The sequence below is a fragment of the Corapipo altera genome, unplaced genomic scaffold, assembly GCF_003945725.1.
Source record: "Corapipo altera isolate COAL_440 unplaced genomic scaffold, ASM394572v1 1, whole genome shotgun sequence".
Lineage (NCBI taxonomy): Eukaryota > Metazoa > Chordata > Aves > Passeriformes > Pipridae > Corapipo > Corapipo altera.
This window is the reverse complement of record NW_020884873.1, coordinates 34,257,543-34,277,882: the sequence shown is the minus strand read 5'-3', so window position 1 is coordinate 34,277,882 and position 20,340 is coordinate 34,257,543. Positions and strand designations below refer to the sequence as shown.

Below are 20,340 nucleotides of genomic sequence, written 5' to 3'. Positions count from 1 at the left end.
CCAGCGCTGTCCGCGCTTGGAAGGACCGGGAGCGCCGAGCCCGGCGGTATTCCAGCGCCGTCCGCCTTCGGAAGACCCGGAAGCCCCAGAGATCCGCCCGTACATACTGCGCGTTGATGTTTTCGGGCTGGACACACCGGCGCTGGTTTCTGCTGAGGTCTCCTCCACCCTGCCTGTTATATTTTGTGCTTTAACTTAATTCTGAAGCCCGTTTCCATTGGCTTCGTTCTTTCACTTGAAACGTTCTAAAAACCAACGTCGTTCTGATGCCCTTATTCCAACTCTTTGAGTCCCACAAGACCCTCCAGCTACTTTGGGTTTATAGTTCCCCCCTCCCTCATGACTGGGAGGTAGTGGATTGCCCAAATTAATGCCATTTTTTTTCATTCATGTTTTGGACAGATTTCCTGTGGAGAGGATGAAAGGTGCAAAGCTGAGCCACAGGGCTGTGAGGCTGTGGAAGGGGGGCTGCTGTGGCACCACTGATGGGTCCAAGTTCTGCAGAACCACCCGCCCTTACACAGACAGTTCCCCTCCAGCTAACCCAGAACAAAAACATTCCCAGGCTCCCCTCAGCACAGTACTTCCCTGCACTCTACTGGTGCCAGCATTTGTTTTTAAGCAAACACCTAAAGCACAGCATCAATTCTCTAACAACAAGATCCAAGTGAACTTAGGCAGCTGACTGCCTCTTGTTCAGGAAATACTCTAAACACACTATCATTGAAAACAGCTATCAGATGCAAATGCCGGCTTTAGGTGTGAAACAGCCTTATTTAATCTTAACTACACAGAGCATGCAAGTTTTTTACTATGGCATTATACGTTAAGGATTGGGTTTGGATGTAAAAATTAATTTTCATCGTTTTCATTCATTCATCTAATAACAAAGGTAAGTCTGCCTACACCTCCGTCACTTTTCATTTCCAGGCACCTCTGTATGCATACCTGAGCTAATTCTGAGCGGTGTGTAACATCCTTGAAAAAGTTCAGGTTAGAACTAAGATTTTGGCTTTAAATGCTTAAAATTGGAAGCAGCTTAAGTGAAGTTGACAAGTCTGAATTCTGAGTGCACCAAAAGCTGCCTTCTTCCTGAATTCAACTGTTCACTTAGTGTGCTGAAGAGACAAAACGCATGTAGGATTGTACAGCTGCTCAGTAAGACTTCTCTGACATGGTAAGTTGGTTATTAAAATTTGGTTTATTGATGGGATATTTTAGTAATTTAAATCAGCATGTGAAACATTCACTGTTCAAGACAATCACAGCTGTAAATTGCAAGCTGCCAATGGTTTACAGAAAATAAAGAGTAGGAGGGGGACAACTCCTAAAGAGTCAGGACACTGTCTCCAAAAGACAACTGGGAGTCAAAGGTTCAAGTAAGACCTTTATTGCAACACAGAGTTGACAGCATGTTTTTGTATTTAATAAAAAGTATTTGGTCTCTTGGTGGTGAAACGTGGTTTGTGCTGGCGACGCAGAACTCTGTGTGGCAGAGGGAACTTGATTTTAGAATCCTGCAAGAAAAAATGTTTCTATGTTAATAGAGTATTAGATAAATAACAAAAAACAATTTGCAATAAATAGCCAAGCCGCATTCCATGAATAACTTACACAGAGAAGTAATGCATCCACAAATTAGATATACTTCATAGGCCTTCAGGGATGCCTTAATTTTGCATTTTTTAAAAGAAATGAGGCACGTTTTCTGCACCGTAACACATATTCACTTCATTGTGACTTTCTTCCAAACAATTCTAGCTTCAGAAGCCTTGATCATAACATACCATAATTGTAAACCTCTACATACAAGTTTGGTTCCCTCCCTATTTCTGGCTGCAAAGCAGACAAGATAGCTCCCCTCTTCCAGTCCAGTGTTGGATCAGGACCCACCAGCCACTGCAGTGCTGGTTCACTTACATGGAACTGCTTGACAGCTGGTCTGCGGCACTTGCTGGCAGCGATTTCCTCAACCTTCATGATCTGAATGGAGTGAGCACGGGCACGGTGACGGGCTCCCATATCACGGTCTGGAACAAGAGAACTCATTAAAACTGAATCTTAAGGACGTTTTTAGTTCAAAAATCTTATAAGTGCCTTTTCAGGAAATGTTCATAGTGCCATCTACAACTTTCTAAATTTCTGAGCAACCCTAGTTAAAATCATACTGGATTTAATATGTAAAGTGATGGTACAAATATCACGGAACCAACAGGCAGCAGCAAATTCTTCCAATAACTCATTACCGAACTCCTCTCAGAAAGTGCCATCTTGTTATTCCTGCCTGATTTCAAGAAGGCACACATGTATAGAAGAAATATATGTGAGACTATTTCATTTTTTGCACAAGAAAAAATCCCTGTGATTCAGAATTAACCCTGAAGTATGATTACTGGAAGGTGCAAGTAAAGGTAGGACCTGAGGATATCTTTACTTTTCTTAAAACTGACCAGTGATAGAATCTGATATTCAGCCCACATGCTCAGGCTTTCAGAACAGGAGGAAGCCATCTGTGCATGGGCTACCTGAAAATTCCTCCCTACAGCAGTGCAAATCGCTGCCTTCAAATCAAGACATCCATAGCCAGTTTCACAAGATATGCCTGTTGAAATACTATTGTGCTTATAATGTTTCCCACGAAGACCTAACATATCCATTAAAAACTTACCTGTCACAAGTATTCTTGAACATAAAAGTATCAGTCACTGTATCATGATAAAAAAGGTTCTTGGTCTCTTAAGCAGTCCTTCAGCATGTTAAATAATGGGGATGATTGTAAGGTAATGTAGAACCTTAAATTTCACTTTCAACAGCACTTCAGCTTTTGAAAGGCGACAAGATACATTTAATATTTGCACACATGACAAGAATATCATTATTAAGAACAATATTCTTTGGGTTTTTATGTGCATAACACTGTGAGAGTCAAATATCAACAGCATCAGCTATACAAATGGTCTATCCCTCAAGTACTTCAAAAAACAGACCGAAATCAGGTCAACCTTTAATTCTCCCTGAACTGAGAAAACGAGGTCTTGGACTAACAAAGACTATAGCTTTTTCCTGTGATTTTTTTTTTACTTGCTCTCCACAGGACAGATGCTAGTATTTTCCACATGATATCTGAAATATTCTCTCCACAAGACTTGGCAATATATATTCAATTATCATAAAACAATAAATATAGTGCAAGAAATACATATAGCACCTAAAAGATCATTATACTGATCATTATACTCTCAGTGTGTAGGGTAAAACTCATTACTAGAATTGTAGAAAGTCACACCAGGATGAAGTGGGAATATTTTCAGTCAGTGACACTGTATAAAGACCAGTAACAAATAAGATTCCACATATACATATATAAACAACCATGGAATTATTTGGCAACCCCTTACTTTATTTTTCCAGTGTTTCAGTTATCTTACCATGGATTAAGTCAGCACACTTCATGCTCAATTTAAGATTCAATCTTCTGTTATATATTGATGCTATCATTTATACCTCATTTACAGATACTTACAGCACTGAGTGACAGCACCAGCTGTGGTCAAATCTCTGTACTCCCTGTACATGTTGTGGGTTCCACTACGAGAATCATAGCGCAACCAGATACCAAAATTTTTTACCCGCAGAGGGGACTTCTCATACACCTGGAATAACAGAAGAGCATGAAAGTGATTAGAGACAATGCGCTATCGTCACTTTACACTTTTAAGAATAAATACTTCAGAGCTCTAATGAAATCACTGTTCTAAGTTTTACTGTCAAAAACAACTCTTTACTCTCTTTATCTGTAACAGCATAACTGGATTTACGTCTGGGTAATTCAGACTGTAGAGTTTTAGTAATTCATCATGGAAAGAAAAATACAAGACTCAGCTCTAAAGAATATTCTTGAAGTAAGAACAATCAAGGCAGAGGAGCATAAGCATACAAACGTCCACTCTCCCACTATCATGAATGTCCAGATGTCTCTTAAAAGGTATACTGGCCAATGAAGCAAATCCAAGCAGCGCTGACTAGTGACATGGTTCATAATTCTGAAGTGTTGGGAAGTTTCTATTTAGTTTACAGGACATATACCACCACTTCCAAAAAAGAGATTTCTCATTTCTTTTCACAGCAACTGACAGATGGGTGAATTTCAGTCTCAGTCCCAATAACAGCAATTCCTATAAATTCCTTTCACATACACCAGCTGGAATCACGCACCTGGCCACAGTACACAATCTCTCCAGAAGACTTCTTCATCTTCTTCAGCTGAGAGACGAAGTACCAGAACCGGGACTTGGCGACGACGTGGTTCGGAGCAAAGATCCGCATGCGGTACAGAGGAGGGGTCGTGCATTTCGGCGTGGGCAGGCACCGCCCAACCACCTTGTACTCCCGCAGCTGGGGGGACACGAAACACAGGCAGCCCGCAGAGTGAGAGAGCCGCGGAGCCACCGCCGCGCCCGCCACACCCTGCCCGCCCTGCGTCGACCCCGCGGCGGGATCCGCGGCTCCACAGAAGAACAGCGCGCCGAGAACAGCTCAATCCAGGGGCACAGAAAGCCCGCCGCATGGATGGACAGATCTCCCCGCGGATCTGCCCGCGGTGCCGCCGGCGATCGGGCCCGTACCGGGCGGGAGCGGCGCCGCCGCCATGTTGGGCCGCGCGTCGCTTCACGGGCCGGGCAGCGCCGCTCGGGCAAGCACGCGTCGCTCTCAAGCGCCGCAACCCGGCGCCGCCGCCCTCCCTGCGGCTGCCTCAGTGTCGGCCCCAGCCGCCACCCCCGTGCCGGTCGTGCCCTCCGCGCCCCGACCCACACTCACAGTGCCCGACGCCTTCATGGCGCTCCTCCGCCGCGGCCCGCACGAAAGGAAAGGGACGGCCGCGTGCGCCGCCGTCTCACGTCACTCACCTGCCTCCGGGCCCGCCCCCGGCCGTGCGCGCTGCCCATTGGCTGGGAGCAGGGCGCGATTGGAGGGCGCAGCTGTCAGTCTCCGCTGGTGGCGGTGGGTTCTGGGCCAGCGGATCCACGTGGCCCAGCCCGGCCCACGCTCGTTCTGCCGTGCGGCCTGCGGTGCCCCGGGCCCTTCTCCCGGCACCGTGCCCGCGGCCCCGAATGGGCGGCCTGGCTGTGCGTGACTCCTTCTCCCCCTAGTTCTGCTCGCGTTGCCGCGGGAGACGTGGCAGGCATGCTGCAGGCGGAGGCACCGCGCTCCTCTCGGGCCGCTAGCCGGGCGCGCAGGGCTGACCCCTGCGGATCCCTCCCCGCACTCAGTTCTATGGGATCTGTTTCGCGGCTGGTCCCGCTGGGCGCTCGGTCCCCAGCGCACCGTGCGCGGGCAGCGGCTGTGCTGGGGGGGCGAGCGAGGGTCTTCGAGCGCTGTGCGCCTCACGGTTTCGGGAGCTGCGCTCTCGTAGCCGCGGGGCGAGAGTGGGTTTTGATACTGTTGAAAGATACTGTAACAGCAGCAGTGCTGAGACGGGTTGTAAATAACTGCTGCAGTTGTTCCCGTTTAGGTCCCGGCCGTTTAAACCGGGTCCTTACGGACATGCGGGCCCCTGATCACGCCAAGTCCCACTCGCGCCGTGTCGTTGCTGAGCCCTTAGCGCAGGAGCCCAGTGCCACATGTGCAGGCAGCTCCTGGATCGCTCCTCGCGGACAAGCCCGCGCCAGCCCGGGCCCTTCTCCGTGCGCGTCCCCGAATAAGTCGCTCCGGTCGCGACTGCGGAGCTCGCACCGGAGGCTAGGCCCGGCCTCGCTGCTGCTGCTGACACAGCACGATTTGCAGGGCAGCCTCGGTTTATTCCGTCGGTGCGGCCGGTTTTACAGCAGTGCTGGCGGTACCGAAGGGGGAGGTGGGACTACGACTCCCAGGGAGCGGCGGGGGCGCATCCCGGCGTGCGCCGCGCCCGGCCGGTTTGGCGACAGGGGCGGTCCCGCTCCTCCTCCTCCTCCTCCCGCCGCTAGCTGAGGCGGCGCGGCCCGGCTCGGCCCGCTCCCTGTGCTCGTGGCGGCCGTGGAGCCGCAGAGGTGGGCGGGAGCCGGCGGTGATGGAGCACTGACCAGGAAGGTACGGGCGGGGGGCGCGGGCAGGACGCGACACGCGGCGCGGGTGACTCAGCCCGGCGGCGGCGGGGAAGGGGCGGTGTGGGCTGAGCTGGTGGCGCCCGCGGGCTCCTGCGAGTCCCCCGGCCGGCTCCCTCAGCCCGGCGCCGCCTCCTCCGCGGCCAAGAGGCTCCGGGGCGGGGGGGGGGAGGCACAGCCGCCTCCGTGCTCACCCAGCCCTGCTGCTGGGGGGCGACGGGGGCGCAGCCGACTGTTCCCCGCCGGGCCCACCCTCCGGGAGCCGCGAAAAAATATCGGTGTTTTTCTCTGCTAATATGCGCAGTAGCCTGCGGTGCGGTTCTGTTCGCGGGAGCTGCCGCCTCCGTGGCCGTCCCTCCGCTGTAGCTCTGGTGGGGGAAGGAAGAAATCGTAGGACCGCAGCGAGAGGGGAGGGAGGGACCTCCCCGCACTTCCATGTTCCACCCGTCCCGGCGTGGTGGGAGCGGTGTTCCCCGCCGCGGGAGAGCCGAGTACTTGGTCACTTGCAGCGGCCCCGGGACGGGGCTGGAGGGGTGGATGCAGCCCCGGCGTCCGCGTCGCGGAGCTGGATGCCGCGATCGCCCTCCCGGGCCGGGCTGTGGAGCCGCGTTTGGCTCTCCAGCCGCGGGAGACCGGGCTCCTGAGCGAATTTGGGGCGGGGGCAAGGAGGCCTTGCTCCTCACAGGGAATTCCTGCCAGTAAGAATGTGCCTGAAATGAAGACCTAATATGTCACTTACAGAAAGAAAAAGTTTCTAGACCGGTTGAAAAGTTCTCGAAGTAGCAATAGCTACACAGCTGTTCGCTCTAACCGCGTGTTAGGTCAGCGTGAAGGCTCTAGAACCCTAAGAGTCTGTAAATACTCTCAAGGTTTGCCGCAAGCAAAACAGCAAAAAAAGTTGTGAAAGATTAATTTTGTTGTCTTTGTTTTAGAGAGAAAACTGAGGGAATTCAAATGAGGCATGTCACAGGCTCCCTCTGTGCTATTACAGTCTTGTAAATACCTAAAATGAGTGCTGCAAATGAAGTATGCTTTAATTGCTCCTGTGCTTAGCACCTGTAGTTAAAATGCTCTGAATACTTTTATTATTGGGGCATATCTGGACCGAAGTTACGCACCTTGACCACGTTTGCATTATTAACTGGGCAAAGTGAGTTGCCTTTTTTCTTTTTTTCCCCTGCTTTCCGATATGAAAACAATCTCTACTAGCAAATGCATTTTTCAGTATTTAATAAGTGAAAGGGAATGAACTATCCTGATGAGACATACCTGTATGAATTCCTTGTTAAGGAACTGCACCCTCCTAATTGTAGTAAGATGAATTTGCCACCTAACATGGGTGTACTGCTTAACAAAAAAATCATCTCTAAATAAAAAAGACAATACTGTCTACACAGCTGCATATTAAGTATTAATGTTATTGATTGTTTTTATAAATAAAACTTGCTTTAATGACATACTTGATGTTATAGCTGAGTGCATTTTGTAATGGATTTTGTGAATTGTGAGTACTATTAAAATCACAATTCAGTTTTGCTTTCAAAGTGTAACCAGCTGTGGTGAAAGGCTGTCTGCTTAAGTAAAACCAGAGGCATGAAAAGTTATTTTATTAGCTTTCTCAAAAGGCTCATTCAGATAGTTTATCTCAATTGTCTTTCAGAGGTGGGTCATCAGGATGAAACTCTTTAGAAAAGGCTATATGGTAGAAGTTGAAATTTTAAATATGCACATGTAGCACTTATAAAATTAGTAGAACTGATTAGTATTGCTGTTAGTAATAACAGGTGAAGAGAATACGTGTTTGATAGATCGTCTGTCCAAAAGGTAGCAATGTAGTGATATCAGCAGGTAAATATGGAAAAAATACTTCTGTGTATTAAATAGTTTTACTTGTGTCATTATTGATGAGTTGCTGTTGAAAAAAAAATCGGTTTTCCTTTATTTTAATCTGTCTGGTCTGGATGTTGATTATGTGGAAAACAGATTGGGGGCTGGGGATGCAGAGGGAGAAGGCTTGGCAAAGCAACTTTAATCCCTGAAGGTTCTGCCCGAGGGAAATCACTGTCTAAGGCAGTGTGTGAGGCTTCTTTTGCCACGAGTCATCTCTTTGTTCCAGACTTTCTGGTTTCTATGCTGCCGAAACCTGCAATTTATTTTTTTGTATGAACTCTGTTTTACTTATTAAGTTGCTTTTCATTATGCACTTTGGTATAGTGTATTCTGTCTTGAGTTTTATAGAAAAGTCTGTCACCACATTAAATTTGGGGCTCTCCTTTTCAGTCCTGCTTGCTGTGAGTTGTCACTGCCACCTTTCTTCCCGTGGGGGAGGGTGAACAGTAGAGAGCGCGTGCAGAAGACAGGCAATACTAAGAAATTAGAAGTACTACCTATGGGTATGTAGGCAGCTTCAAACCACAGCCCTTTTGTATTTCATCTCTTCCTCTTGTCTCTTCCTTTCCCCTACCTCCTACATACTTACATAACAAGGCCTGATTTCAGGCCTAATTAACTGGTACCATGGGGGGGAGGTGGGGCAGGGATTTGAAGAATAGATGGGTTTTTGTCCCCTCTTGTTGTCTTAATGGCATCCTACAATTTGACAGAGGTTATTTTAATTTTTTTTTAATTATCTGCATTTTACCAGAGCATTGCAGAACAGCCTGAAGAGGCATGTCATCTTTAGAACGTTTGCCTAGCTCGCTTGTTAATTTTACACTGAATTTTCTAAATAAAAATCATTGCTAGTAAATCAGCACTCATTAGTAGGAACAGAAAACTTTGTTAACAACTCAGTATGGTGTATTTTGTGGTTAATTTCTAAGACACTTCTGTTATGTGTGCTTACTTTAGAAGAAAGACCTCCTAACAGCTTTGCCCCTCTAGGGGATTATGAGGCATCTTAACAATATTAGAGATGAGTAGAGATTTTTTTTGCAGTTAAGTTTGTGGTGAGGGGAAAAAAATACAGCAGAAAAAAAAGTAGCAGATTTATGCTCATGTCGTAGCTTGCTGGAACCTCTGCATGCTTGAAATTTGAGTTTAAGCCTTTCAGTTGAATAATACACATCATGCCATTTCTCTCTTAATTCAGATGATGTTAACTCTTTTCAAGGGAACTGAAATATATGGAAACTTAAAAATTGCCTTATTCAGTAAGAAATATAGTACTGTGAAAAGTTGATTGAAGGACTTAAAATTCTGATATCTGTATCAGAAGTATGTCCATTCACATTCAGGTGGAGTACATACTGTGTGCTTGATGTTTGTGGGAAAACTTGTGGTTGTTGCTTGTCCTGCTTTTAATTGTTCCTGTTTTGCTGAGTAAATAAAATTTTTCTTTCTCTTTTGCAGATGATTGTAGTTTCCCCTCTAGAAGAAGTGGGCAAACCAGTTAGGAGCAGGAAACAAAGAGTATAGCAGTAGAAATGGATGAACAAGCCCTTTTAGGGCTAAACCCAAATGCTGATGCAGACTTCAGGCAAAGAGTATGTAATTAACTTCCTTTTCTCTCTAGTAACTGGAGGTGCTGTTCCTTGGGAGGGTTGTGGTTTTTTCTGTTAACCAGCACACAGGGTTTGTGGTGGCAAGTATAACACAAAGTCATGTTGCAAACATGTAAGCTGACAGTCATGTATTATCAATTCAGTGAAGTTACACTTAACATGCATAGAGTTTATTTTTCTGGACTCTGACTTTTTAAGTCGTTTCAATTCTTTGTACTTGTTGCTCAGCTCCTTATGTAGGTTCTCATTGAATGAAAAGCAGCTACAGAAAACAGATTGCTTGATTCTTATATGTGTTTTTTAATTATTATTTTGATGGATTACCTAGCTTTAGTGTCTTTTTAATTAATGTATGGTTTCAACTGCAGTGCGGCTTGTATTGTCGTAGTTTAAGAAAGTAGTCCTGGTGTGTGGGTAACAGTTACTATGAAAAGACATTACTATTTATATGACTATTGAGTAATTATCTCTGCTTACTGATCACCAAGTTGATTCAACTGTCTACAAGAGAATCTCCAGTAAAATCTTTCAGAAATGGGGATGTTAATACCATGGTTTTGTGTTCATAAAAGAAATCCTAAAACGTATAAGAAAGTTACAAATGTGGTTTGATGCAGTATTACTAAGCAACCTATTAAATGTGTTCATTCTGGGTATTTGTCCTTTTTGGAAGGATAGATATAGCTAATCTGTAGCGTTCTGTTAGTAGAATATTGCTAAAATTTGAAGCTTATAGATTTATTGATGTTATAACTATGCAGTCTGCCCAGTTTTGAAATATTTCATAGCAGAAGGGGACTTACCTTTTCGCTCATCTTGTAAGATGGAACATAAAGGAAGTATCAAACGATTTCTAGTAAAACTTAAGTTTAGGAAAATCACAAGTACTAACTACAGGAAGTAAATTCTTATTTTAGAACTTATTTCTGAATAATTATAATCTCTATTTCATAACTTACTTTACTGTTTTATGTTACAAGGCACACTAAATCCTAAAGCAATTGAATCAAATTAACTGTTGTCAAAAGCTATTTAGAAGTTCTGATAAGCTATTTAGAAGTTCTGATAAGCAAATTCAGTAGAAGTTTTTTCTGATTTCTGTAGTAGATTTATAAGCTGACAGTTGTCCAAGTGGCCAGTGTTTGAATGTTTCTTAAGCTTGGGGTGTTGGATACAGGTGAAGTGGTATAACAAAAATAATTGTTTTCAGTGAAAAATCTAAATCACCTTCTCTTTAGAATTTGTGGAAGGAATTTTAATTTGGATGTGAACTTCCACCTAAATAGAAAGGCCCTGAGCAAGTTTCTCTAGTCAACTGTCTTTGGAGGTTCCATCACACCTCAGTGTTTCTGATTCTACGACTTCTCTATTTAAGTAACAAAAATATTGGTATTGAATGTGAAGTGAAAATGGGTACCTATCATATTAGGTGAAAAAAATCAGTCCTGTATTAAAGTAATTAGGGAGCCATATAAATACTTGAATGTATCCAAATAGTGCTGTTTTTTTGAAAGAAAGCTGTTTAAATATGAGGCCAGGTGTAAACTAATTGTCTTGCTGTGTGCTTTGTTCTTTTTTTAAATGAAACTTAAAGATAATTTTTTGCAGGCACTAGCCTACTTTGAGCAGCTTAAGATATCTCAGGATGCTTGGCAAGTCTGTGCAGAAGCATTAGCTCAGAGTATATACAGGTAATGTAGTTAATAATTTCTTATTTTCTTACTAATATATGTGGTGAGATTTAACTGTGCAGCATATTTAGGCAAACTGTAAATTGTTAAAAGTTAATATGGTCTTCATACTATTTTTAGTATCATAGTTGATCTGTGGCCTTTGTATAATGCCTTTCAAGGAAGAACAGTGTATAAGTTAAACTCCATATTAATCTAGTAGCCTAAAGACTACTGCTTTATGAAATCCAGGGGAAAAGAGTGTGCTATCTTATCCCCATAAGAAGGAGTGCTGAAAATTGCCCACTGGGAGACCATAGGTTTTATATGTAGTAATCCCATAAGTAGTTCTTGTCCCTGTTCTATGGAGTAGACCATCCCATTTTTCAAGATGCGAAGAGTGTGTAGTCTCAGTTATTTTTGCACAAAGCTGTGTATTTACATAAAAAATACTAGGTTGTCGCTGTATTACGGAATAATTCAGGTTGGAAGGAAAATGAGGGGTGAATATCTCCCAAATAACAGCAGTAATTTATAGTGAATGCTTTTTTGTAAATGATTCATCGAAACTTCTGACTCCAACAGTGCAGTAATTAAACCCACACAATATTAGAAAACAGCATTTTATAATCCTTTAAAAAATACATTATGGTTGTTAAAATGTTTAGATAATAAGATAAAGTCATATAGATTATATAGTATCTGTAATGTACCTTCCTAATGTATACCTCAGTTTGTCTTTACCTTTGATTTTTGAGATGCAGTGTACAACTTGCACTTGGTGTACTAGTGGACCTCAAACATAGTATTGAAACCTGGCAGATTTTTATAAAGGCAGGATACAATCAGTATTGTAGTTTTGTGTGTTCATTACTGAAATCAAAGCATAACAAATAGGTGACTGTAGAAAAGAAAAGGCTAATATCAAGTGTAAATATTAGTTTAACAGTTGCTCATTTCTATCATATTAACTGCTCAAGATTTTTCATTTTTACTCTGAAGTAACAGCAGCAGCAGCATTTTTTTTGATGCACAGTTATTCTTGATTTGCTAAAGGGGCAATCTTATTGTAATATTTGAGGAATGTTTTTCTTCCCAGGAAAGTGTACCATATTGTTGCCAGTAACAGAATTTTCTTTTCTAGTGATGATCACATCAAGTTCTTCTGCTTTCAAGTCCTGGAACATCAAATTAAGTTCAAGTGAGTAATCTTTCTTGATACCACCTATATACATCCATTTAATTTTCCCTTTTTATTCTGCTTGCACAGGAAGTGGTGGCTGTTGTCTTGCCATGGTTGATGAGGTGGCTGTAATCTGGTCCAGAGGACTTTCTTGTATTTCTTTACCTTTTCCTGAGAGAGGTTTTAAGCAGCACACGCTACTCTTAGCTAGTCTAACACCTGTGTGTGGCCCAACACAGACCCAGTTACCAAGGATTTCTTGAAACTTTCTTAGCTGTTCCTTTCTGGAATTTCAGGCCTTATTCTGTACTCTCACTGATTTTTGCAGAAGAGGGTCCTGCAAGCAGCAACCTTGCTCAGTACAGACTCCTGGACTTCAGACAAAGCCTTATTCATTCAATAACCATGGCAGAGATGTTAAGAGAAAATAGTCTTTTCACTGAGTGGTATTTTCATAGAATTGTAATTTTAAGGAAAAATACTTTGAAATAATATCAGTATCATTGCATGGAACTGTATATATTTTTTTTCACTTTGGACTCCTTTCATCTGGACTGGAGCATCATGGCATCTTGGAATATCACCGTGACTGGTTGCAATACACCGAACATGTGGGTTGGGTTTAGATAGGAATAAGATGCATTTTGTGAACTGCTTTTTACAGTTCTGTTTGAGTGCAAATACTAAAGACTTTATTTTCTGTGATTTTATTTACTTTATTTTACCTTACTGTCCACCTTCCTCTACTTGTTCCATTCTTGTCATCTGCTTCCTGCAGTACATTTTTTCTTGTTTTCCTGCTGCTTATTTTCTTTGAGCATTTTCAGTGGGGTTGCTTTTTTCTTTTCTTTAATGAATAGTTAGCTGTGACAGGAACAGTGGAGTCCCATTCAGCAGTCATTCCTGCTAAGGAATTACAGACCTATTACAGACCTAAATACAGCTGTATTGCAAAGAGAGTGTTCTCAGCTTCGCTTGTGTTAGGAAGGTGTTGTGTGGGTAGTATTTGAGGTGGGCTGGATATAATGTCAAAATTTCCCAAAATGTATGTATGACATGAAGCAGAATTACTTGTTTGCTTGGGTTTTTGACATATGTCTGATAATAAATGTACTGTAGGTCAAATCAGTGAAGGACTCCCTTTTCACTGTTGACAGTCTTCCACGAGTAGTAAACAAATTTGAGCATATACAGATGTCTCTTCCTTCTCCCCATAGCATATGGTCAAATGTGTATTTTTGTCAGGGTCGTAAGTCCTGTTTAGAGCTGATAGAGCACCCTTCCTGTAAAGTTTCAAGCTCCTACTCCAATATAGGAGGCAGTAGTACCTCAAAATGTAATCCATTAATATGGATTTATAAAATAAATGCAATAAAATAAAAAATAAATTTTTTCCTTATTTTTGTCTTTGATTCAAAATTTTAACATGCAAATAGCTTTGTAAATTCATTTTCTAGGAACCTTCTGTTTATGTCGATATGCAGCATTATGTGCTGTATTGAGAGTTTTTGCCTTACTTGGCGCTTGTCATGAAGCTGTTGTATTTTGATCTCAATGTGTTTTATTTCAGATACTCTGAACTTACTGAAGTCCAGCAACAGCTAATTAGGGAAACACTCATAACATGGCTGCAAGCACAGGTAAGTCTGTCCTTCACAGCAGTGTTACAGAGTAGGCTTTTAGTAGGCTAGCCTAAGGCATTGAGCGTGGGCTAAACGTTTAATCTGTTATTTGAGTTTAAAGATGGATTCATGAAGATATTCGGTATCCAGTGGTTAAAGATTTGTGAAAAATTGTTTAAATCAAATGTTGTAAAGAAGTCTATGCTTGAATTTAACACTAAATATAAAACTCTTGCATTAGATAACGATTGTGGTTTAATCAGTTGTGTGCGAAATGGGTATTAAAAGTTTCCCTTTAAAGAATTATAATACAGATTCCTGATGTTCCTGAGTGCCTGGAGGAGGAACAGTAATTCTAAGACCCTCCTGAGCAAACTCCTGTCGATTTAAAATGCTAGCAGATGTTTATGAATCAACAGCATCACTCCTCTGTTAGTATTGTGACAGAGTATGGACTACTCTTTCTTGTGGAATTAGTTAACAAAGCTGAACATGTAATATCAGTCCGACCCAGGAGTTTGCAGTGAGCAGAACCATCAAGTGGGCTTACACAGGTCTTTTTCTATACCTGCCATTATCTAGTTGTCATTCCACTTCTGCACTGGAGAATAACGTGGTTGCTGTGTAGAGAACTTAACAGTAGGAAATGGAATATAGTACAACTCTTTAAAAAGAACAGATTATTGTGAAGTGGATTAAATTGCTTTTTTCTTTATGGCAAACTGTTCCATTTAGGGTTTATAAAAGAGGAAGGAGAGAGGTGGAGATTGGTAGTGACAGATTTTTTTCCCTTATGATCTTAGATTTAGGAACATCCTTTACTATTCCTAAGGCTAACATCTAATACAGGCACAAGCTAGCTACAAGAGGACTGTAACTTGTTTCTGGAAGTTCTTGTTTACTCCTTTCACCAAGCTGACAAATGACGTTTTAGTCTTTGAATAGTACACTTAATGTCTTGGTACTGAATGAAGGGCTTAGGACTGTATCACTCAGAGAGAATGTTTTCCTTGTTGCATGATGATTTAGCCAAATTTTCTGCAAAATCCTTGGAAAAGTGAGACTTTTTATTGGTCTCAACCAGGAAGAGAGGTAGTACATTAATCACTATAGAGAAATCAACAGATGCGTAAGACTCTTTTCTAATATAGTATAATTTAATATACAAATAAAATGTCTTGTTTCTACCAGATGCTGAATCCCCAGCCTGAGAAGACCTTTATTCGCAACAAAGCAGCACAAGTCTTTGCATTGCTTTTTGTTACTGAATATCTCACAAAATGGCCCAAGTTTTTTTTTGACATTCTATCAGTAGTTGACCTTAATCCACGGGGTGTGGATATGTACCTCAGAATCCTGATGGCTGTTGATGCTGAGCTGGTGGACCGAGATGTTGTTCATACATCAGAGGCAAGTTATTGTTTTGCATTATTTGTTTTAAATTTCAAAAAAGTTCTTTTTCGTTAGAGCAGAAAGTTTGCAGATATGGTCTTTTTCTGTGGCAACTGTTCCTTACAAACACTGGGTGGTTTAAATCCAAAAGCCATATGTTGTTTAATGCCTTTTATGACTTCATACTTTTCAGCTAATGAGGTTTTTTTGCTTGAAAAGCTAGCAAACAAAAACTAATGGACTGAGTTAGCCAATATAATACTAGACTGACTAATTTGAAAATGTTAATTTCTTCTAGTGTGTGTTTCAAGGAGTCCTAACATCAGAAGTCCATTTAATGATCTACAGGGCCTTTATTTCAGTGTTTGGGCATTGAGATAAAAAAACCCAAACCAACAAACAAACTAAAAACAAACCTAGGATATTTTTGTTTTATTTCTTGGAAAATAAAAAAAAACATTCACTTTGGGTTTCTGGTTTGACTACATATCTTGCTAGGACAAGTGGTGTGTGTGGTAGTGGATACAGAACTGCTACTACTTTAACAAGATGCTAGTCCACAACAACACTGATTTATCCTTTTTCTGTATTGATAGGAGGCTCGTAGGAACACCTTATTAAAAGATACTATGAGGGAACAGTGCATTCCAAGTTTGGTGGAATCGTGGTACCAAATCTTACAAAACTATCAATATAATAACTCAGAGCTGACATGCCAGTGCCTTGAAGTAGTTGGAGCTTATGTATCCTGGATAGATTTGAACCTGATAGCCAATGAAAGGTAAGGGGGTTTTGAGGGAAAAAGTTTGCAAAAACAACTGTGATAGTGTGCTGACTGTATTTCTATGAAACAGAATCAAAACTCATCTTGGAAGAAGGACTTCTATATATAGATCTTTGGAGTTTGGGGAATTTTAGTAGAGTGATTGTCTTTGCAAGCCAAGCTGATATAACAGCCAAACTAAACACTACTCAGTTTACTGTGTTCTCCTTAAAATGTGTCAAATGCTGGGTTTAGTCAGTACAACAGACTTAAAAACTATTTTGTAAAAAGAAACACAGTATAAAGCTTCTATGTAATGCTACTTTGTACATATGAAAATAAACTTTTTTTTTCTCTGAAGGTTTATAAATATGCTGCTAGGTCACATGTCTGTGGAAGTTCTCCGAGAAGAAGCCTGTGATTGTTTGTTTGAAATTGTAAATAAGGGAATGGACCCAATTGATAAAACAAAATTGGTTGAATCTTTATGTCAAGTATTGCAGTCTGCTGGCCTCTTCAGTATTGATCAGGTTTGTGTATTGATTTTTAACAATAGGAACAAGTCACAGGTTTCCAACAGTTCTTAAATAAGCAAATGTGCAGAAAACTATAAAACAGTCCACAGATTAGGGAGAAGTACTTATGCTTCTGCATTGAAGCTAAATGCTTCTTACAGTTTTCTCATACTTAAACTAACAGTGTGTTATTAATTTAAACGCAGCACTTCATTTTAGAAGCAAGGTATTATATAACTCCTCTGTTCCTCTCCTAAAGCATGTTGTGCTTACTGTTAATGCTGCTTCTGTGTTTCCTTGTCTCGAATCTTCTCTTCTGAATGATTCTATAATAGGTCTTGTAGCCAAGGTAGAATTTTTTAGGGTGAGACATTAGATCAGCTATGCATAATTAGGTAGGGGAAAGAGCTTTCTTAAGGACATGTATGCTGGTTTGCATGTCTGTACCATCAAGTATCAGGCTTGAAATGCTTATAGATAAGCTGGAAAAGTATACCTGCTAACTAAACAGATATTCCCTGGCAGTTGCAGTGTTTAAGGAACAGCTGTTTGCTACCTGCTGTGGAGAAGGAGCAATCAGTTCTTATAAAGCTGTAGTCCTTAGATTGCAAGGCAGTTATCTCTTAATTTTTAAGCCTTTGTCAAATTTGTATTCCTACTAAAACGCAGAATATGTGCATTCACGAATTCAGAAGGTGTTCCTCTAAAACCTTCTACATCAGTCTTTCTGAGGTAGACTTGTCATTATTTAGCTTTTGCACAGTTATGGCAGGGAGCAAATCATCTGTTGGGGTGACTGGTCTAGGATTATTTCTCAATTCTGATCAATGTATTTCAACAAAAGCAAACCATAAATATTTAATATTAACTCACTCTTACAGGCAGTACTGAAAGTTACTTGTTATCAATATTTCTTAAGTGAGCTACAACTGTTAATTCTTTGAAGTATTCCCATAAAAAGATTTTCCTCTTATACAGCCTAAAATTTATGATAGGTATGTGCTGCTGCTTTTATTTTGAACCTGCTTCTTTCTGTAAAGTAAAAAGAAAAAACTAATTTGAAGAGATGAAGCAAGCTACTGTTGTGTAATGGAGGACAGGCAAATCTGACATTGCTTTAATTTTTTTCTCTTTCCATTCCCAGGGGAAAAGGAACCAGGCAATTGTACTTTCTGTCTAGGAGACAAATGTTGGTTTTACTTCTACATATTAGATGTGTAGTACAGTCTGTGAGCTCATGCCATTTAAACCTAAGTTCTGATAGTATTTTTATTTGGGTGTCTTTCCTTGCAGGAAGATGATGTGGATTTTCTGGCCAGATTTTCTAAGCTGGTCAATGGGATGGGGCAAGCATTAATAGCTAGTTGGACTAAACTGATAAAAAATGGTGATATGAAGAGTGCTCAAGACACTCTACAAGCTATTGAAGCAAAAGTGGCCCTGATGTTGCAACTGCTAATTCACGAAGATGATGACATCTCCTCTAACATCATTGGCTTTTGTTATGATTACCTTCACATCCTGAAACAAGTATGTCTGACTTCAGTTTAACATAGGATTTCATTTGATATTTTTGTGAATATATAGATCTCATACTATGTGCAAACTGACTTGCAAAATAGGTTTTTACTAATAGCATTCGGTATCTTTAATGCCTGTGGTTGTGCTATTTCTGTAGTGTTTAGAGATCTGAAGGAGTTTGGTTAAATCTTGTTTTAAGTGGAAAGAAGGCTTGCAAATCATATGGCTGTTAAAAAGCAAGACTGTCTTTTCCCATTAGTAATAAAGAAGTTAGTATAAAAAATAAATAACACTTAAATTTTATTTTACAGCTTTCTGCACTTTCAGACCAACAAAAAGCTAATGTAGAGGTAAGTATTTTCTTTTTACTACAAATTCTGTTCTTCAAGAACACATTGAATCAGAATGTTTCATTTTGCTGAAACAAATCATGTTTCCTATATATGCCTTGAAATATGTGTGTGACAATAATCAAAAGGGAAGACTTAAAAGTAAGGTCAGTGTGTTCCATCTTCTGCTAAGTAACTGCAGTTGTTTCTTAAATAGTAAACCTATATTGAATTGTGTATAAAGATGAAAGCTATTTTAGAGCTGGTCTTCCCAAACAACCCTTAAGCATGTGTTGGTAAGATCCTGTAGAGGCTGTACTGTTCACAGAATATTCTTAAATCAATACAGAAGAGTTGTTTTCTTGAAGTTTTGTATTTTTACAAATAATTCCAAAGGATTGGAAGACGTCTAGGAAGGGTTGTCATAAAAAGAACTCCATGATAATATAAGTTAAACTTATGAAAGAAGCAGCAATTCAGCTATAACAGTTGTAATTATAAGCAGCTATATATTAAATATTATGTTAAATATACATTCAGATCAAGTTTATATGCTTGAGTTGAGATAACCTTCAGTTTATATATAAAGCATAAAGTTTAATAAGTAAGGTTTATGTCCCATTTTGGAAGTAGTAAACTTTTATTTGAATTCTTCAGCCCAGTCCTTTTAATTTCTTTTCTCTATAGGACATCTATGTAGATGTCCTAATTTGGATGTTGAACTGGTTAGATTGCTACAGGTATTTTGTTAGTTGATACAGCTGACAGGTGTGATTCCTTTTCCTTTACAAAGAAAACTGAATTATGTACCTGTCTAAGGTGAACTTTGATAATATCACTGAATCTTTTTATTTTTGTTACTGAAATAAGTTTGCTAAAACTGCTTTCATACTGAAGATCCTCATGTTGCAATTATTTCTTAATTTTACTGAGCACTTTGTGAGGATTTGTGTTAAACTGAGAAGCAGTTGTACCAATGTTTTTTTTCTTTCATCCACCTCATAATAAGAAATTAATGGGAAATAGTCTAAAACTTACTGTTGTGTGTCTTAAGCTTTAAATTGTGGGCTTAGCAGCATTCCTTTTAAGTTTTACACCTAAGTTCTCCCTTTTAACTTGTTTGTTATTTGAACAGGAAAACGGGGGGGTCTTCTTTATTTTGCCTTTAAAGTTCCAAAGTTTTTTCTCATCAGCAGAATCACATTTCTAATTCTTAGAATGACAGGTCCTTCTAAATATCTTTGGCTACAAGCATATTGCATTAATGTTTTGCAGTTATTTCAATTCTTTAATATCACTTCTTACACAGAAGCAGAGACTTCTCACAGGTGATGCTGGCACTCAGTGTCAAAGTATCTATTTCTGCAATATCACTAAGAATTTCATCTCAGAAACCAAAGTTTAATTCATTGGTCCATTTTAGTGTTAGGGAATTTCAGGTTTTGCAGTTAAAATGAAAAATGGTGGTTCATTTGTCAAAAGGTTTTTTTGTTGCTTGTTGTTGGTTTTTTGTTTGTGAGGTTTTTTTGGTGGTTTGATGTTTTTGTTTGGTTTTCTTGGGGTTTTTTATGTGCTTTGTTCCTTTATTATTTATCTGAAATTCGTGGCTATCTACATTCTGAAACCTTCCATATTGAAAGAAAATCATAAAATGCTAATCAAGGTCTTGCTGATATGATCAGCTGTTGGCTATTAAATTTAACCAATATGAAGAAAAAAACGACACAAGTTTGTGTTTTCACCTGGTAGTAGGTGTAAGCAT

General features: G+C 40.7%; 2 protein-coding genes and 1 non-coding gene across 8 annotated transcripts in view; 1 reads left to right on the top strand and 2 right to left on the bottom strand.

Annotated features, from left to right (window-relative positions):
- Positions 1-1,367: 1,367 nt before the first annotated feature.
- Positions 1,368-4,942, bottom strand: RPL18A (ribosomal protein L18a). Its single transcript, XM_027656045.1, has 5 exons — positions 4,819-4,942; positions 4,216-4,395; positions 3,524-3,653; positions 1,921-2,030; positions 1,368-1,517 (listed from the first exon to the last, which is right to left on the bottom strand). The coding sequence occupies exons 1-5, from the start codon at positions 4,834-4,836 to the stop codon at positions 1,425-1,427; spliced, it is 531 nt and encodes a 176-aa protein (XP_027511846.1). The 5' UTR covers positions 4,837-4,942; the 3' UTR covers positions 1,368-1,424.
- Positions 2,782-2,913, bottom strand: LOC113959880. Its single transcript, XR_003531937.1, has one exon. It is a non-coding gene; the product is annotated as a small nucleolar RNA SNORA68 (small nucleolar RNA).
- Positions 4,943-4,961: 19 nt separating the features above from the next.
- XPOT (exportin for tRNA) overlaps positions 4,962-20,340 on the top strand; it is a 29,131-nt gene continuing 13,752 nt past the window's right edge. For 3 of the 6 annotated variants that reach the window (XM_027655918.1, XM_027655884.1, XM_027655929.1), the window contains exons 1-10: positions 5,934-6,066; positions 9,432-9,565; positions 11,192-11,274; positions 12,398-12,454; positions 14,007-14,076; positions 15,250-15,468; positions 16,047-16,231; positions 16,575-16,743; positions 18,022-18,258; positions 18,561-18,599. In XM_027655918.1, coding sequence (XP_027511719.1) covers positions 9,506-9,565; positions 11,192-11,274; positions 12,398-12,454; positions 14,007-14,076; positions 15,250-15,468; positions 16,047-16,231; positions 16,575-16,743; positions 18,022-18,258; positions 18,561-18,599 — 1,119 coding nt within the window. In that variant the 5' untranslated portion in view covers positions 5,934-6,066; positions 9,432-9,505. The other 3 variants (XM_027655908.1, XM_027655888.1, XM_027655899.1) reach the window with 3 other exon arrangements.

Bases quoted from the DNA above. Each gene is read 5' to 3' on its own strand.
- RPL18A (XM_027656045.1), bottom strand. The intron at 3,654-4,215 runs GTGCGTGATTCC...CTGTTATTCCAG, and splicing joins AGATTGTGTACTGTGGCCAG to GTGTATGAGAAGTCCCCTCT. The intron at 2,031-3,523 runs GTAAGTATCTGT...CTCTTGTTCCAG, and splicing joins TGGTGCTGTCACTCAGTGCT to ACCGTGATATGGGAGCCCGT.